General features: G+C 38.8%; 1 protein-coding gene and 1 long non-coding RNA gene across 2 annotated transcripts in view; one reads left to right on the top strand and one right to left on the bottom strand.

The window, feature by feature from the left end:
• The window catches only part of LOC309702163 (uncharacterized protein), an 854,297-nt gene that overhangs the window by 99,990 nt on the left and 736,120 nt on the right, over positions 1-18,187 (bottom strand). Inside the window, exons 21-23 of the mRNA XM_082526612.1 lie at positions 12,430-12,609; positions 7,299-7,478; positions 1,037-1,210 (exon numbers count right to left, since the gene is read on the bottom strand). Of these exons, the coding sequence (XP_082382738.1) occupies positions 1,037-1,210; positions 7,299-7,478; positions 12,430-12,609 (534 nt within the window). The remainder of the gene's footprint in view (positions 1-1,036; positions 1,211-7,298; positions 7,479-12,429; positions 12,610-18,187) is intronic.
• On the top strand, positions 14,383-15,332 carry LOC309702524. The gene is made up of 2 exons (XR_014275588.1): positions 14,383-14,779; positions 14,858-15,332. It is a non-coding gene; the product is annotated as an uncharacterized lncRNA (long non-coding RNA).

Below are 18,187 nucleotides of genomic sequence, written 5' to 3'. Positions count from 1 at the left end.
AACATTTATACAGGAGATATACAGGAGACGCTGAGAGTAGAACTGATAAAATTAGGAGCTGGCTAAAGTGAGACCCATTTTTATTTCCACCCATTTTCCACTGTGGAGGACAAAAGGTTTCAAACTGGTCCAGGTCTTAAACCTCACGTGTTCTTCCTAATAGCAGTAAATGGATAGAAATAAGGCTTTTATGAAAACACTGAATAAAACTTGCTGCCTTTAAAGAGACTAAATGTACAGTTCAGTATTAACACTACATAAAATAAACTATATATAAAGTGTGTCTGAATGGCAGAGATGCAGAACTATGTGCATGTAGCACAGAGCCACGGCTCAGTGTCTGAATGAGTCTCACAGACCTGAATGTGCTGTTGAAGCCATTTATAATTATAACGTAATTCTTTACTCGTTTGATCTGCTCCTTACCACAAGCCACCAGACGTAGAAGGTTTTGGACTTTTAACTATACTTTCTGAAGTTTTACAACTTTTCTTACTGTTAAAAACCTCGTTATGGCCATTCATGCTGTACAAAGTAATTAGACATGTGTGGTATCTACAGAAACGTCAGAATCTCAGCTAAAAGTTCACAAAACCATCTCAACAACCACCAAACAGCTGAAACAGCAGGTGAACAGATCACACAAAAAAGATGTAAACACAAATCCCCCTGATCATCTGTTTTTTAAACATGAAGCGTCGTTTTGGACGTTCATTTACTGCTGGTTCAGTGAATTTTGGTTGGACAGTGATGAAACCTGCAGCCTCAGAATCTGTGAGAAGTCTGCTTTCAGCACGCAACAGCATTGTTGTGTTGTGTGCTGTGGATTCACCTCTGCAAACTCATCACTGTTTCACCATCATGTTTCTACTTAGACAACAACAAAGGAAGCAGTTCCCAGGAACTACTTCCTGTCTTGTTAACATAAGAGTACGTTGCCCTTCAAAACACCTCCACTTCTCCTCTTATTAGAGGACTGCCTTATTATTAATCTGCTAATTCTGTCAGTTGATGAAAGAAAAATGCTTGATCTCACCTGAGAGTTTCCAGTGTACAGCGTGGACTCTTCAGTCCTTCAGACAGAAGCTTCACGCCTGAATCCTTCAGGTTACTGTTACTCAGGTCCAGCTGTCTCAGATTAGAGGTCTGAGAGCTGAGACCTGAGGCCAGAGCTTCACAGCTTCTCTCTGACAGGTCACAGTGACTCAGTCTGAAAAATAACAGATAAACAATTACAAAAATCAAACACTTCTGTTGAAGTGTAATGAGATACTATTATATTTAGCAATATTTCATCTTGTTTTGTCAGGAAACTGAGCACTGATGCAGAGCAACATGTGGAGAGAATCAGAGGAGAAGAAGTGAAGAGAGAACAGCAGTAAAACAACACTGAATTGTTCAGTGTTCTTTTGATATCAACAGAATGTGTCAAATTTCTTTATTTTGTATTTGTTTTAGTAGAATTGATGATTATCACTTAGATAACAACCACAGGCCAGGTCTAAATTGCACTTTGGTGACAGTTACACCCAGAAATATTTCAGAAACGTGGACAATTTGTGCTCCATTGTATTCAGTATTGAACAAACTGAGTACCGATGACCACTTAATATTTTTGATATTTTATTTGAGTTGTTCCACCTGATCTGTGTTAACTAGAATAAACATTTAAAAGCTAAAGCTATGATCACATATGTACTCACAGAGCTTTGTTGGAGGCTTTGACCACTGGCAGCAGCCTCAGAAGAGCCTTTTTAAAGGCTCATGTTCTCACTTAGATCACTTTATAGCTGTATATCTCAAATTTCTGTAAAGTTATTTATTTCATATTCTGTATAGTTTTTCATATTTATATCCTGTTCATAGCCTGTACATAGCTTGTACTCACTACAGCCTGTACATACTTAGTTATAGAATATTCACAACATACTTCATACCGTGTACATTATAACATACCATAATAGACCCATTTCTGTAATATACTTACATATCTATATTATTGCTAATATATATTGTAATATATCTATATCACTAAAGCACTTCTGGATGGATGCAAACTGCATTTCGTTGCCCTGTACCTGTGCATGTGCAATGACAATAAAGTTGAATTCTATTCTATTTATTTCTACTTACATTTCATTCTGGGAAAAATGGGGATTACTTTGAAAACAGGAAGTATTTTTCCCAAAATCAGCCCTGGATTAGTAAATCACTCCAACATGTTCTCAGGCAGAAGAAGCTGTCTTGTTATGAGGGAGAGAAGAAAAGCAGCTAAAATCAGGTGTAAAAGTAAAGCAGAGGATGAGCTGAATAAAGGACACTCAAGGCTGGCTTGGAAAGGAATGAAGTCCATGGTGGGGATGCAGAACAAGGAGCAAAGATGAATGTGATGCTGAATCAGCAGAAGACTTGGACTCATTGGATTCCAGCTTTTTTTTTTATTGACATTTTAGAATCACTATACAATACCATCAACTTCAGCTATCTTTCAGTACATATATTTTTTTTATTTTTTTTCTATATTTAAACAACTAAAATATCCATACAATAAGAATGAAAGAAGAAGAAGAAAAGAAAAAGAAGCAAAACAGGAAACAACATAAATAAAAAATACACAAGGAAAAAGAAAAAGGAAAGAAAAATAAATAAATAAATATAGGGAGTGTGTTTTTGTTTCCATTAATGTAACTAATTTTTCCTCTAGTCTTCTAGTAGTTAACAAAGTCAAAATCTAATGCAAAAGCAAAAACTAATTAGTCTGCCTTCCTCCATTACCATACATAAAGCTGTTAATCCTTTATATGTCCAATCTTTGAATCTGGTGTCCAATTTATTTGGAGCAAAATGTGTGTCATATGCACACCACTTAAGAACTGCTATATCCTCTTCTAGTTTATATTCTTTTATTACTGTTTCCCAAATTTTAAAAGTCAACTTGATCCATGGATTTTCAATAGTTTTTATTAAATTTTGCAAGCTTCTGTCTGCTATAATAGCTTATATGGGGATGGAGGTCAGACTCTCCTCAATAACTTTCCATTGAGCGTCATATGAAGGATTACATCAGCATATCATAGGCCTTAATTGTGCTGCCCAATAATATTCCCTAAGAGAAGGTAAGCCCCACCCCCTTTTCCTTTGTTAAGTTGTAGGGTTTTAAATCTAATTCGGGGCCTTTTTCCTTGCCATATGTATCTTGACAAAATTTTATCCCATTCATTAAACTGTTTCTGGTTAATTTCTATTGGTAATGTTTGAAATAAATATAATAATTTAGGAAGAATATTAATTTTAATTGAGTCTATTCTCGAATATAAACTTAAATATGGAATTAGATTCCATCTCGCTATATGTTCCTTAATTTTTTTTTGTATTGGTAAATAATTTCGTTCTAATAGTTCTGTAAGACCCTTAGGTATTATGACTCCTAGATATTTAAAGTACTCTGTTTGCCATGCTAATTGATACTTATTTTTAATTTCTTCTGATGGAATATAATTGTACTTAAGCAATTGTGTTTCACTCATATTAACCCTATATCCAGATAGTCGACCAAAGTATTCAAATGATTGTATTAATTTAGGTAAAGAGTTTGATGGTTGACCCAAAAATATTAAAATATCATCTGCATAGCAGGCTAATTTATGCTCCTTTTCATGGATATTAATACCTTCTACTTCTTTATTTTGTCTTATATATTGAGCCAATGGTTCCAGATATAACGCAAATAATAATGGTGAGCACGCACAGCCCTGCCTTGTTCCTCTTTGCTGCTTAATACTATTTGATAGGTAGCCATTAATTTTAATCCTTGCCGTAGGGTTATCATAAAGTGCCTGTATTGTCTTAATTATATATTCGTGAAAGCCAAATGTATGCAAGACTCGGTAAAGAAAGTTCCAATTAACTGAATCGAATGATTTTTCTGCATCGATACTGATTACCATTGCTTCTATTTTATTCTTTTGAATATGATTAATAATTTGTAATGTCCGTCGCACATTATCTTGTATTTGGCGCTCTCGAATAAAACCTGTTTGATCATTATGAATTAGATTAGGTAAGAACTTTTCTAATCGTCGAGCCATGATAGATGTAAACAGCTTGTAATCTGTATTAAGAACACATATTGGTCTATATGACGCACATTCTAATTTATCCTTGTTTTCTTTTGGGATGGCAGAGATAATTGCTTCTTTCCAGCTAGAAGGTACTTGAGCCTTCTTTAGGATCCAATTCATTGTTAGAAGCATCACTGGTATTAATTCTTCTTTTAGCTCCTTGTACCATTCTGCCGTATATCCATCTGATCCTGGAGATTTATTTCTGTTAACTTTACTTATTGCTATTCTTAGTTCCTTTTCTGTTATATCTTCAATCAAAGTTTTATTCTGTTCTTCATTCAGTACTGGTAAATCAAGAGAATCTAAAAAACTGTTAATTTCAACTATACTACTCTCTGTGTTATTAGCATACAGAGTCTTATAAAATGTTTCAAATGCACTCTGAACTTCTATTGGTTTATTTTTTTATTACTTTTGTCACCGGATGTTTAATTTTGTGAACTGTATTATCTGCTATTTTCTTTTTTAGTTTCCAGGCTAATACATTCATTGCTTTTGATCCTCCCTCATAATACCTTTGTTTAAGAAACATTGATTTTTTTTTTAAATTTCATATGTGGTCAAATCATTTATTTCATTTCTTGCTTTCCTAATTTCCTCCAATATATCCTGAGATGTTTTTCTTTCATGCCTTTTCTCTAATTCTTATTTTGTAGCTCTTCTAATTTCTTATTTCTCATCTTTTTCTTATAAGAGGATATTGCTATAATTTTCCCTCTCAGGACAGCTTTTAAGGCATCCCACAGTATAGGACGAGACACCTCACCATTGTCATTAGTTTCCATATAGAAGTGAATCTCTTTCTTAATTTGTCCTTTAAAGTGAGGATCATTCAGTAAGCTTGAATTTAATTTCCAATTATTGAGTTTTGGTTGCACGTTTAAATCAACAGACACGTATACTGGTGCATGATCGCTTAACTCTATTGCTCCAATTGCACAAGTGTTTATTTTATCTTTATTTTTCCCAAAAGTTATGAAATAATCTATTCTTGTGTATAACGAGTGCGGTGAGGAAAAATAAGTATAATCCCTTTGGTAGGGATGCAAGTCTCTCCATATATCAATTAGTCCCACCTCCTTCATCAATGTATTTATATTCTTAATTAATGTTTTAGTATTCTGTGCTTTTCTATTGGAAATATCTAGCTTTGGTTGTAGATGTATATTTAAATCTCCTCCGCAAATTAGGAAACCTACTGTCTCTGTTACCATCACATCTATGATTTTCTTAAAGAAATAAATATCGCTTCCAGGGGGTGCATATATATTTAACAACGTGACTGGGTTCCCCTCAATGTTTCCCCTTACCAAAATATAACGTCCCTCTTTATCACTTATCTCGGATATTTTTTCAAAGAGTAATTTTCTTGATAACAGGATAGCCACTCCTCTCCTTCGTCCAGTTTTATAGGAAGAAGAGAAACTGTTGTATAACCCATTCTTTTCAGTTTTTCATGCTCCTTACAGTCTAGATGGGTTTCCTGTGGATACACTATTTGTACTTGTTCTTTCTTCATTTTAGTTAAAATTTTATTACGTTTAATTGGATTCGACAGGCCATTTACATTTTATGATATGATTTTTACCATATCTTTAAGCATACCCTTACTATTTGAATATTATTAATGTAACAACGACATGTACCATCAGACCACTCCCTAAACATACATAAGCAAACATTAATATTAACATTAAAGCTGTATAAAACAGCAGCTACAGAAATAAGCTTTATTTGGTCAAAGAAAAAAAAGAAAAAAGACTTCCAACTGTGTGGTCCCCGATATGACCCTAAGTAAGCCCCGATAAAAGAGGGGGCTTCGAGGGGGGCCTCTCTCACCTCTATGTGAGACAGGGCCTTCCTTAGCCAGCAGGCCAATGTCCATTCTACTAATAGCACGTCCGCCTATTTTCAATTTCTGCATTGCCACTTCAGCATATTATTTCGAGATAAGAAGTCTTTACCAGTGTATATGGCTATAGCTTGATTCCAGCTTTGATATCATTGATTTCAATGAAGAGCTTTGTGATTGTAGCAAAGGGCTGGTAGCTCTGAGAGTCCCACTGATGAGGCGTTTGTGAAGGTTCACAGTCATCTAAAGAGCTTAGAAAAAAAGGCATCTGGACTTCTTTAAGTTTTTTGAAGACGTTTCGCCTTTCACCTCTCATCCAAGAAGCTTCTTTATTTCTAGGGTCAAATGTTGAAGAGTCCCAGATTAGCCTGTGTACAAACAGACTTCAGCCATATGAGAGTGAGTGTGAGTGAATGAGAGCACACACAGGACACTCTGATCTCTGAATGTGTGTGACGCAGTGAAAAAGAGGATTGTACTGGATATACTGTGACTGACAAACAGAGTTTAAAGAGAAAGGTGTTTGGATTAAAATGGATTATGCTAAAGTGAACGTGCTAATGAAATCTGAACTGACTGAAATGTGAAGTGAAGATAATTCAGATGTAAAAGAGAGAGAAACTGATAATAAGGTGGGGCTGGAGATCAGGGAAGGGCATGTAAACACCTGATTGGTTGAGTAGATATCAGATCGACAGTTTCACAGTTTTCCCTGTGGATTATAACTTTAAGAAGATGTGACATTCATCAAGGAATCCTGCTCTCCGGATTATTTCCATGAACACTGAGCTGGATCACATCTACAGTGCTGGAAGTGCCCGTCTCACCACCAACCTCTCTGTGCACATTCACTTTTCAACCCTTTGTGAGACACTAAAGGTGTAAATCTGAGTATTTATCTATGTTAGTGCGAACACCTCTAATAGGTTGGTTTAGTCTTTCCAAGTCATATCTTCCCTTAGATCTGCGGTCCAGGCTCCTAAAATCATCCTAGTTTTACAAGCACTACAATCTAGAGGAGAGCTGCACTAACAGTTGTGACTGATGAGATCTGACCTGCAAGGATACTCATGTTTATGTGTATCAGGACAAGCAGGGAAGACCTGGACATCAACTCTGTCAGGCTGCCTGAGTCCTCTCACCCACATCAGCTCAGAACTCTGCATTATCTACTGAGTCAGACTCAGAGGATCAGGGATCAGAAGTTCTACAAAGAGTAGAACAAGACTTCCTGTATAGAGGTGTGTGGGCCTACTGATCCACAGTGTCAGCACAACTTTCACATCATATTCATCTCAGCACAACTAAAACATGTGACTGACCTCAGAGTTTCAAATCGACATCGTGGATTCTCCAGAAGAACACACAGCTGCTTCACTCCTGAATCCTGCAGGTTGTTGCAGTCTACACTCAGGTCCAGCACTCTGGGATACGAGGGGTTGGACTTCAGTGCTGCTGCCAGATAATCACAGCTGATCTCTGACAAATCACAGTCCTTCAATCTGAATAAAAAATGAAAGATGTAAGTTTATTAGACAAAGTGTGAGCTTGAAATCATTCAGTGTTTCATCATCTGTTCAGAGCTGAAGAAGGTTCAGAATGTAGAAGTTTAGAAAATGGAAACTCCAAACAGCTGAAGCCAACAGGAAGCAGCTTCAAACAAACAAGAGAAAAAAATGAATTTTTCACATTGAAGTCGTACATTTATCATAAAGTTGTCAAGTTTTGCCGTGTGAAATAAAAAAAAACTGAACAGGAATCCTCAGAGTTGAACCCTCTGCACAGAGGTTCAGGTTCCTCTTCAGGTCCCAAAGTGCAGAACAACAAGGTTTCAAACAGCTTCGTTCCAGCAGCATCAGCCACAGAAATGCAGAGATAATTCTTTGGATCTCTTGGTTGTGTTGTATGATGCTGTGTTTACATATCTGGTGTCTGTGTTGCTTTGTGAGGACGGATCATTTACTGCAGCTCCAGATAAACAGAGCTGGACCTGAACCTGGTAGCTTCACTTAGAAGACACTTGTGACGGGAACGTCAGGTCAAAAAAGTGCCCCTCCGACAGCCAAACCCATCTGTTCTCTGATTGGATAGTTACATTTGTGATTGACATGACATTGACCAATCAGATGAAAGGAAGAAAAATAGGGTCAAAATTCGTACTTGTAACTTGCAGGGTTTTTTTTGGCTAAGTCCACACACAAATCTTTTTACACACACAAATTTTTTTCACGCACACACAAATTCTTTTTACACATACAAATCCTGATTTACAAGTACAAAATATTTATGACCACATTTTGAGCCCATACAAATGTTCTGCAGACGAGTCCATGCGCTCACAACAAAGCTCAGTGTGGACGACGCTGTGCGCGCTCCAATGCTGATTGGTTAGAAAGTGGGCGGGAACAGGGAAGAGAGCGACAGCAGTGTTCAGCACAAACACGAAGGACCAAAGAAGAAGAACATGACAAGCTCAGATGGAGGCTGCAGTGGACACTTTTCATTGTTTTAACATTTGCTTTCACTTCAGCTTCACCAACAACAGCACAAGCAGAGCAGCCCACTGACTGCGTGGCCGTGACGGCGCCCCCTGGTGACTGTAAACCACTACAACATGTAGACGGCCGTCTGCTGCTCATTTCTTTGCCACCATCACAGGAGCTCTTTATCCTGTTCTACACTCTCATTGGTTCTTTGTGTGCTTGTTTTTTAGAACAGTAGTCATTGTGATTGTTCAAAGAAGACAGTCAGCTGTGACTAAATGTAGCTCCTACAGCAGTGATTGGAATAACTACTGAAGCTAATCCAGTGTCAAAGCTCAGGAATCAGCAGCTCCCACCTCGTTTTCTTTGAACAACTATTTTTAGCTGCTGTGTTTTTGTGTTTCTGCGGACCTCAGACATCCTGCTGCTCTGGAGAACTGAAGCTCTAAAGGCTTCAGCCTTTATCTCCAAGAAACAAAGCTGATCATGGAGACCCAGCAGGTCAGCTGATCTGTGGACAGCACCAGCATCTTTAAGTAAGTCTGAGAGGTGAGCAGTCTTTGGAAGCCTTTACTGTCTGATAGTCTCAGAGCAGGATTTGGATCATTATTTGGCTTTTCTTCTATTATTATGTTTAGTTTCTGCTTCACAGATATTCTCTGAGATGTTCTCTGAAATGTTTCCCACTGTTGGACAAACTTTCACAGTTTCTTCATAAAGGAGATCTCCTGTGCAGTCCATCTGTGATAATATGTTAAACACTGAATTATGATTCATATCTGAATGTACTGACTAGGGATGGGTATCGAAAACCGGTTCTTGTTGAGAACCGGTTCCCACTGTTTCAATTCCTTGGAATCGTTTGCCATTTTTGCAAACGATTCCCTTATCGATTCCAGTCGCCCCGAATGACGTCACCACGTTGCGGAGCGTCATTTACCTGGCATGAAACACGGCGCCTAAGCGGCTCAAACGCTCAAAAGTTTGATTATACTTTATGAGAACCAATGACAACAGGGCAACTTGCAAAGTAGATATTTCATTTAAGGGAGGAAACACTACGAATATGCAAAAGCATTTGCTCACAAAACACGCGATGACACGCATTTTTAATTCCGCTCCGGACTCGTGACTCTCAACCCAGCAGCAGCGGTAACGTTTGCACGTCCTCTCCCGTTAATGCGGCAGGTAAATAATAAACTAACAGTGCCACAAGGCTCTGTGCTAGGGCCATTACTGTTTTTAGTTTATTTACTCCCTCTTCAGCACATTTTGAGCCCTTTTGAGGATATTTGTTACCATTGTTATGCAGACGATATCCAATTCTATATATCTTTTAAACCGGAAGAGGCTTCTAAGCTGCGGCTTTTAAATGTGTGCTTGGAAACCATTAAAGGCTGGATGGCTGAAAACTTCCTCCAACTAAATGACAGTAAAACCGAAGTCCTCTTATGTGCCCCAGATAGACATATACCCAGTATAATAAATGCTCTTGGTCCTCTTTCAACGTTTGTAAAACCATCTGTCAGGAACTTAGGGATTATCCTTGATCCTGCTCTTACGTTAGATAGTCATGTTAAATCTCTTGTTCGGTCTTGCTTTTATCATTTAAGAAATATTTCTAAATTGAGCTCTATTATATCCTATACCGAACTGGAGATTGTTATTCATGCTTTTATCTCTTCACGACTGGACTATTGCAATTCCCTGTTTACTTGTTTAAATAAAGGTTCTTTGGAGCGTCTGCAGATCGTTCAGAATGCTGCAGCAAGACTTTTGACGAAAGCTTCTAAATTTTCACATATAACACCGTTGCTCATGCAGTTACATTGGCTTCCTGTTGAATTTAGAGTCCAGTTTAAGATTTTGGTTTTAACTTTCAAGGCTCTTCAACAACAAGCACCACCATATATCATTGAACTTTTACAGCCCTATGCCCCTAGTAGGTCTCTGAGGTCGAGTAGTCAGGGCCTACTTGTCATTCAGTGTACGAGACTGAAAACTAGGGGTGATAGAGCTTTTGCTACTGTGGCCGCCAGACTGTGGAATTCCCTTCCTCAGGACTTACGATCCGCTGATTCATTGATTACTTTTAAAAAACAGCTAAAAACACATCTTTTTAAAACTGCCTTTTGCTAACTTTGTTTGTATTTTGTCTTTTTAATCTGTTATATCTTGTAAAGCACTTTGTGATCTCTATCTAGAAATGTGCTATATAAATAAAATTTTACTTACTTACTTACTTACTTACTTACTTACATATTATGTTAGCGCGATCTGCCTTATTACAAGACCTGCCATTACTGTGCATTTAGGTGACCATGATGAGAGAGACAGACAGAGTCTGGCTGGCGCTCGCTGGCAGTTCTCGCTGCAGTCTACCGGTAGCGTCTCCTTTCAGGCCAGGATAGACGAATGTCACCGAGCAGTGTCTAAGTTTGTGGTCAAAGGCTTGAACCCATTTGCCACAGCAGATGCCCCCGATTTTAGGTAAGTGAATGTGTTTAATTGTAGGCAGGGACATTACTGGATATTCTTGTGTAATTGCCACAGAACAATTTATGTTATACTTTGTTATTGCTACAGAAGAATATTTATTTTATTATTTTACATTTACAATTTTTTTTCCTGGGGACCCTGTGACACCCCATAGAAGAGCCGTAGGCTGGATCTCTTAAGATCTCACTGTTGGGTTTGTAAGGCCATGTTACTCCTAAATTTCTATCTTGTTCAAAGAGAAGATATAAAACAAAGTTCTAAGCTAATCGACCTTAGTGTTCTCCTTTTTAAAAAGAATCGATAAGAGAATCGATAAAGAATCGAATCGTTAAACAGAATCGAAAATGGAATCGGAATCGTTAAAATCTTATCAATACCCATCCCTAGTACTGACTGTTAATTATTGATGAGAACATAATCAGTAAATATAAATATGTTTGAGTTTGGCTTTGATGAATCAGAATAAAAGCAATAAAATAATGATTTTAGAGACAGGCCTAACTCAGGCCAGCTGACAGCCTGTGTACAAACAGACTTCAGCCATATGAGAGTGAGTGTGAGTGAATGAGAGCACACACAGGACACTCTGATCTCTGAATGTGTGTGACGCAGTGAAAAAGAGGATTGTACTGGATATACTGTGACTGACAAACAGAGTTTAAAGAGAAAGGTGTTTGGATTAAAATGGATTATGCTAAAGTGAACGTGCTAATGAAATCTGAACTGACTGAAATGTGAAGTGAAGATAATTCAGATGTAAAAGAGAGAAACTGATAATAAGGTGGGGCTGGAGATCAGTGAAGGGCATGTAAACACCTGATTGGTTGAGTAGATATCAGATCGACAGTTTCACAGTTTTCCCTGTGGATTATAACTTTAAGAAGATGTGACATTCATCAAGGAATCCTGCTCTCCGGATTATTTCCATGAACACTGAGCTGGATCACATCTACAGTGCTGGAAGTGCCCGTCTCACCACCAACCTCTCTGTGCACATTCACTTTTCAACCCTTTGTGAGACACTAAAGGTGTAAATCTGAGTATTTATCTATGTTAGTGCGAACACCTCTAATAGGTTGGTTTAGTCTTTCCAAGTCATATCTTCCCTTAGATCTGCAGTCCAGGCTCCTAAAATCATCCTAGTTTAACAAGCACTACAATCTAGAGGAGAGCTGCACTAACAGGTGTGACTGATAAGATCTGACCTGCAAGGATACTCATGTTTATGTATATCAGGACAAGCAGGGAAGACCTGGACATCAACTCTGTCAGGCTGCCTGAGTCCTCTCACCCACATCAGCTCAGAACTCTGCATTATCTACTGAGTCAGACTCAGAGGATCAGGGATCAGAAGTTCTACAAAGAGTAGAACAAGACTTCCTGTATAGAGGTGTGTGGGCCTACTGATCCACAGTGTCAGCACAACTTTCACATCATATTCATCTCAGCACAACTAAAACATGTGACTGACCTCAGAGTTTCAAATCGACATCGTGGATTCTCCAGAAGAACACACAGCTGCTTCACTCCTGAATCCTGCAGGTTGTTGTAGGTTCCACTCAGGTCCAGCACTCTGGGATACGAGGGGTTGGACTTCAGCGCTGCTGCCAGATAATCACAGCTGATCTCTGACAAATCACAGTCCTTCGATCTGAATAAAAAATGAAAGATGTAAGTTTATTAGACAAAGTGTGAGCTTGAAATCATTCAGTGTTTCATCATCTGTTCAGAGCTGAAGAAGGTTCAGAATGTAGAAGTTTAGAAAATGGAAACTCCAAACAGCTGAAGCCAACAGGAAGCAGCTTCAAACAAACAAGAGAAAAAAATGAATTTTTCACATTGAAGTCGTACATTTATCATAAAGTTGTCAAGTTTTGCCGTGTGAAATAAAAAAAACTGAACAGGAATCCTCAGAGTTGAACCCTCTGCACAGAGGTTCAGGTTCCTCTTCAGGTCCCAAAGTGCAGAACAACAAGGTTTCAAACAGCTTCGTTCCAGCAGCATCAGCCACAGAAATGCAGAGATAATTCTTTGGATCTCTTGGTTGTGTTGTATGATGCTGTGTTTGCATATCTGGTGTCTGTGTTGCTTTGTGAGGACGGATCATTTACTGCAGCTCCAGATAAACAGAGCTGGACCTGAACCTGGTAGCTTCACTTAGAAGACACTTGTGACGGGAACGTCAGGTCAAAAAAGTGCCCCTCCGACAGCCAAACCCATCTGTTCTCTGATTGGATAGTTACATTTGTGATTGACATGACATTGACCAATCAGATAAAAGGAAGAAAAATAGGGTCAAAATTCGCACTTGTAACTTGCAGGGTTTTTTTTGGCTAAGTCCACACACAAATCTTTTTTACACACACAAATCTTTTTTACACATACAAATTTTTTTCACGCACACACAAATCCTGATTTACAAGTACAAAATATTTATGACCACATTTTGAGCCCATACAAATGTTCTGCAGACGAGTCCATGCGCTCACAACAAAGCTCAGTGTGGACGACGCTGTGCGCGCTCCAATGCTGATTGGTTAGAAAGTGGGCGGGAACAGGGAAGAGAGCGACAGCAGTGTTCAGCACAAACACGAAGGATCAAAGAAGAAGAACATGACAAGCTCAGATGGAGGCTGCAGTGGACACTTTTCATTGTTTTAACATTCGCTTTCACTTCAGCTTCACCAACAACAGCACAAGCAGAGCAGCCCACTGACTGCGTGGCCGTGACGGCGCCCCCTGGTGACTGTAAACCACTACAACATGTAGACGGCCGTCTGCTGCTCATTTCTTTGCCACCATCACAGGAGCTCTTTATCCTGTTCTACACTCTCATTGGTTCTTTGTGTGCTTGTTTTTTTAGAACAGTAGTCATTGTGATTGTTCAAAGAAGACAGTCAGCTGTGACTAAATGTAGCTCCTACAGCAGTGATTGGAATAACTACTGAAGCTAATCCAGTATCAAAGCTCAGGAATCAGCAGCTCCCACCTCGTTTTCTTTGAACAACTATTTTTAGCTGCTGTGTTTTTGTGTTTCTGCGGACCTCAGACATCCTGCTGCTCTGGAGAACTGAAGCTCTAAAGGCTTCAGCCTTTATCTCCAAGAAACAAAGCTGATCATGGAGACCCAGCAGGTCAGCTGATCTGTGGACAGCACCAGCATCTTTAAGTAAGTCTGAGAGGTGAGCAGTCTTTGGAAGCCTTTACTGTCTGATAGTCTCAGAGCAGGATTTGGATCATTATTTGGCTTTTCTTCTATTATTATGTTTAGTTTCTGCTTCACAGATATTCTCTGAGATGTTCTCTGAAATGTTTCCCACTGTTGGACAAACTTTCACAGTTTCTTCATAAAGGAGATCTCCTGTGCAGTCCATCTGTGATAATATGTTAAACACTGAATTATGATTCATATCTGAATGTACTGACTAGGGATGGGTATCGAAAACCGGTTCTTGTTGAGAACCGGTTCCCACTGTTTCAATTCCTTGGAATCGTTTGCCATTTTTGCAAACGATTCCCTTATCGATTCCAGTCGCCCCGAATGACGTCACCACGTTGCGGAGCGTCATTTACCTGGCATGAAACACGGCGCCTAAGCGGCTCAAACGCTCAAAAGTTTGATTATACTTTATGAGAACCAATGACAACAGGGCAACTTGCAAAGTAGATATTTCATTTAAGGGAGGAAACACTACAAATATGCAAAAGCATTTGCTCACAAAACACGCGATGACACGCGTTTTTAATTCCGCTCCGGACTCGTGACTCTCAGCCCAGCAGCAGCGGTAACGTTTGCACGTCCTCTCCCGTTAATGCGGCAGGTAAATAATCAACTAACAGTGCATATTATGTTAGCGCGATCTGCCTTATTACAAGACCTGCCATTACTGTGCATTTAGGTGACCATGATGAGAGAGACAGACAGAGTCTGGCTGGCGCTCGCTGGCAGTTCTCGCTGCAGTCTACCGGTAGCGTCTCCTTTCAGGCCAGGATAGACGAATGTCACCGAGCAGTGTCTAAGTTTGTGGTCAAAGGCTTGAACCCATTTGCCACAGCAGATGCCCCCGATTTTCAGTAAGTGAATGTGTTTAATTGTAGGCAGGGACATTACTGGATATTCTTGTGTAATTGCCACAGAACAATTTATGTTATACTTTGTTATTGCTACAGAAGAATATTTATTTTATTATTTTACATTTACAATTTTTTTTCCTGGGGACCCTGTGACACCCCATTGAAGAGCCGTAGGCTGGATCTCTTAAGATCTCACTGTTGGGTTTGTAAGGCCATGTTACTCCTAAATTTCTATCTTGTTCAAAGAGAAGATATAAAACAAAGTTCCAAGCTAATCGACCTTAGTGTTCTCCTTTTTAACCCTTTAGAGCCGATCGGAGCGGGAACGCTCTGTTATGCATAACTATTTTTAAATCCCGGTAGCACTGCAACCACGTAAGCTAGCGCAAAAAATTTTTTTGCATATGAAACCGGAGGAGTTGTACTTACATATTGTGCCATCAGCTTGTCCTAGGTCACGGTTTCCTTCCACATAAAGCTTTGCAAAAACTGCATAAAAAGCGCTTGCAGGAACAAAAACATAATATTCCAGAAACACGCTTTGCCGGTCCGATCAGCTGTTCAAAACACTTCCTACGTTGGAATAGACGTCAGCGCGAACTTTTGCATTTCCGCCATTACCTGGCCGAAACCGGAAGTGACGTCATTTTCGCAGAAATGTAGTCTTTTTTGCGATCAGGGCCTCAGGGCCTATACTGCTCTTTTTAAAAGTTATCTTTGACTTTATGACTTTCTGTGTCGTTTCTGGGATGCTTAGGACTCATATTGCACTGCTGGAAATAGTTTATTTTGATGCATATGCTGCTTTTTTGCAAATTTGCAGTATAATATTTATTTTCGTTTTTCCTGCAGTGTATAAAAATTGGTGTATTTCAAAAATAAAACTATGAAGACACTCAAAATAAATTTCCTGTGGTGGGAAACTATTTTGTGCAACTTTTTTGTATTTACAGTTTTGAGGGATAAGCCTCTTAAATTTCTCTAACTACAAATATATGTTAAAAAATCAAAAACGATTTTCAATTTTTTTGTAGTTTATTGCACTTTTTTGCAATTTATGTAATTACTATGCACTTAATGAATACATATTATTAAAATCTGGGCTATAATGGTTGTATTGATGTATAGCAACTTGAAATGCTCCCAAAAATGGCTCCACAGCATGTAAAAATATAATATAAGCTCTGGCGGACTTGGTTCTATGGTAGGTCTTAAAGGGTTAAAAAGAATCTGGATCACATCTACAGTGCTGGAAGTGCCCGTCTCACCACCAACCTCTCTGTGCACATTCACTTTTCAACCCTTTGTGAGACACTAAAGGTGTAAATCTGAGTATTTATCTATGTTAGTGCGAACACCTCTAATAGGTTGGTTTAGTCTTTCCAAGTCATATCTTCCCTTAGATCTGCGGTCCAGGCTCCTAAAATCATCCTAGTTTAACAAGCACTACAATCTAGAGGAGAGCTGCACTAACAGGTGTGACAGATGAGATCTGACCTGCAAGGATACTCATGTTTATGTATATCAGGACAAGCAGGGAAGACCTGGACATCAATTCTGTCAGGCTGCCTGAGTCCTCTCACCCACATCAGCTCATCAACTCTAAACAGGAACGAGCAGCTCATTTCAAAATAAAAGGTTGGAATTGTAAAGAAAACAAACAGAGCTCATAAACTGAAACTGATTTCATTTTTTCAGCTGGAACATTTTAGTTGTTCCTTTTTCAATACATACATAATTATATTTACAGTAAGTCTTATCATTCCCCTTTTCCCTGCCAGTCACCGCCAATGTTCCCTCTAATGTTTCATGTGTCTGAGCGAACACACAAACTCCCTGAGCGTCCCTTGGACCACTGTGAGCAACAGCAGACATGTGCACTGTGGTCACGCCAGCATCTTATCCATCCAAGTTACACGGTTTATTAAAGTAATCAAATTACAGCATTTACATTTATGTTAGACTACTTTTAATTAACTGCTTTAGCCCACTTACAATGAAAATTAAAAACAACCTTGTTCATGACCTGTAGCATGTTAACACTATTGGAAGTAAAAATAACTTGAACTCCAATTTTGAAAACACAACTTTATTTTTTCTATTTTTATAAAGCTCTGACTTGTATTATGAGTCTGTGGTCTGGGAGAGAGTCTGTAACTCTGTCTGCAACATACAGGATATAATGACCAATGTTGGGCAATTAATTGTATAGTTACTTCTTCAAAAAAGTAACTGAGTTTTGCAAACAACAAAGTTTGTTGCAATAAACACTGAATACTATCATTGTTATAAACAACAATACTATTCAGGAAGAAAACCAAACATTGCAGATATTTTATCATAACTCTGGTTTTACGCGGCCGATCAACACAATTTAAAAACTGGTATAAAGTCCTCACTTTGTCCGTCAGTTGCTCCGTCTGTCCTGCTCACATCTCCAATGGTTGTACACGTTGTCATTAACGTGGCTTCACCTCATCATCAGCCACTTTGCTCGCTATAACACCGGTGTTGGCACATAAGGACGCTGTCATAGCCTGTCAGCGACGTTGATTAGCTGCGTATATACGAATGTGAATCGCGTGATTGGCTGGACTATGGGATAAGGTGGCATCGTTCTAATCCCATATGGGAGCAGCCAGTCACTGACTAACACTGCAGAACAGAATTGTTGAAGATTTAATTTTAATTTCAATTGAGATTTGATTTTTTTTTTTTTGTGTGCAACACAGATTTTCTGTGCAGAGACGTGCCAGCAGGGCGCAGTTGCACGAGCGCAGCTTAGAGGGAACATTGGGCACCACCACAGTTCACTTCAACAAAACTTTACTTCAGATTTGTTTTCATGTTTTGATCCAGTGATGAGAGCCGTTTCCCCCATGTCCAGTCCTTGTACTAAGCTAGGCTAAACATGTCCAGGGCCTGTCTCTGTGCAGCTTTTAATCTGATGTTAATAAGGTAGAAATGGAGGAAGAAGAAAATGACTTCATCAATCAACATGCAGCTACCAACCCAAATGGTGAGGTGGTGGTTAGTTATTACTGTTGTTTCTGATCCCCTACATTATCCTACATTCAAATATATTCTCCAGCTACAATAGTGTTTGTGTTCCTAAAAGGATTTCATGAATGTGTTATTGTTCATGTCACATCTGT

The sequence above is a fragment of the Aulonocara stuartgranti genome (assembly GCF_965226115.1).
Source record: "Aulonocara stuartgranti genome assembly, chromosome: 3".
In the NCBI taxonomy this organism is placed as follows: domain Eukaryota; kingdom Metazoa; phylum Chordata; class Actinopteri; order Cichliformes; family Cichlidae; genus Aulonocara; species Aulonocara stuartgranti.
Note: the sequence above shows the minus strand (reverse complement) of the source record. Positions and strands in the feature narration are given on the sequence as shown.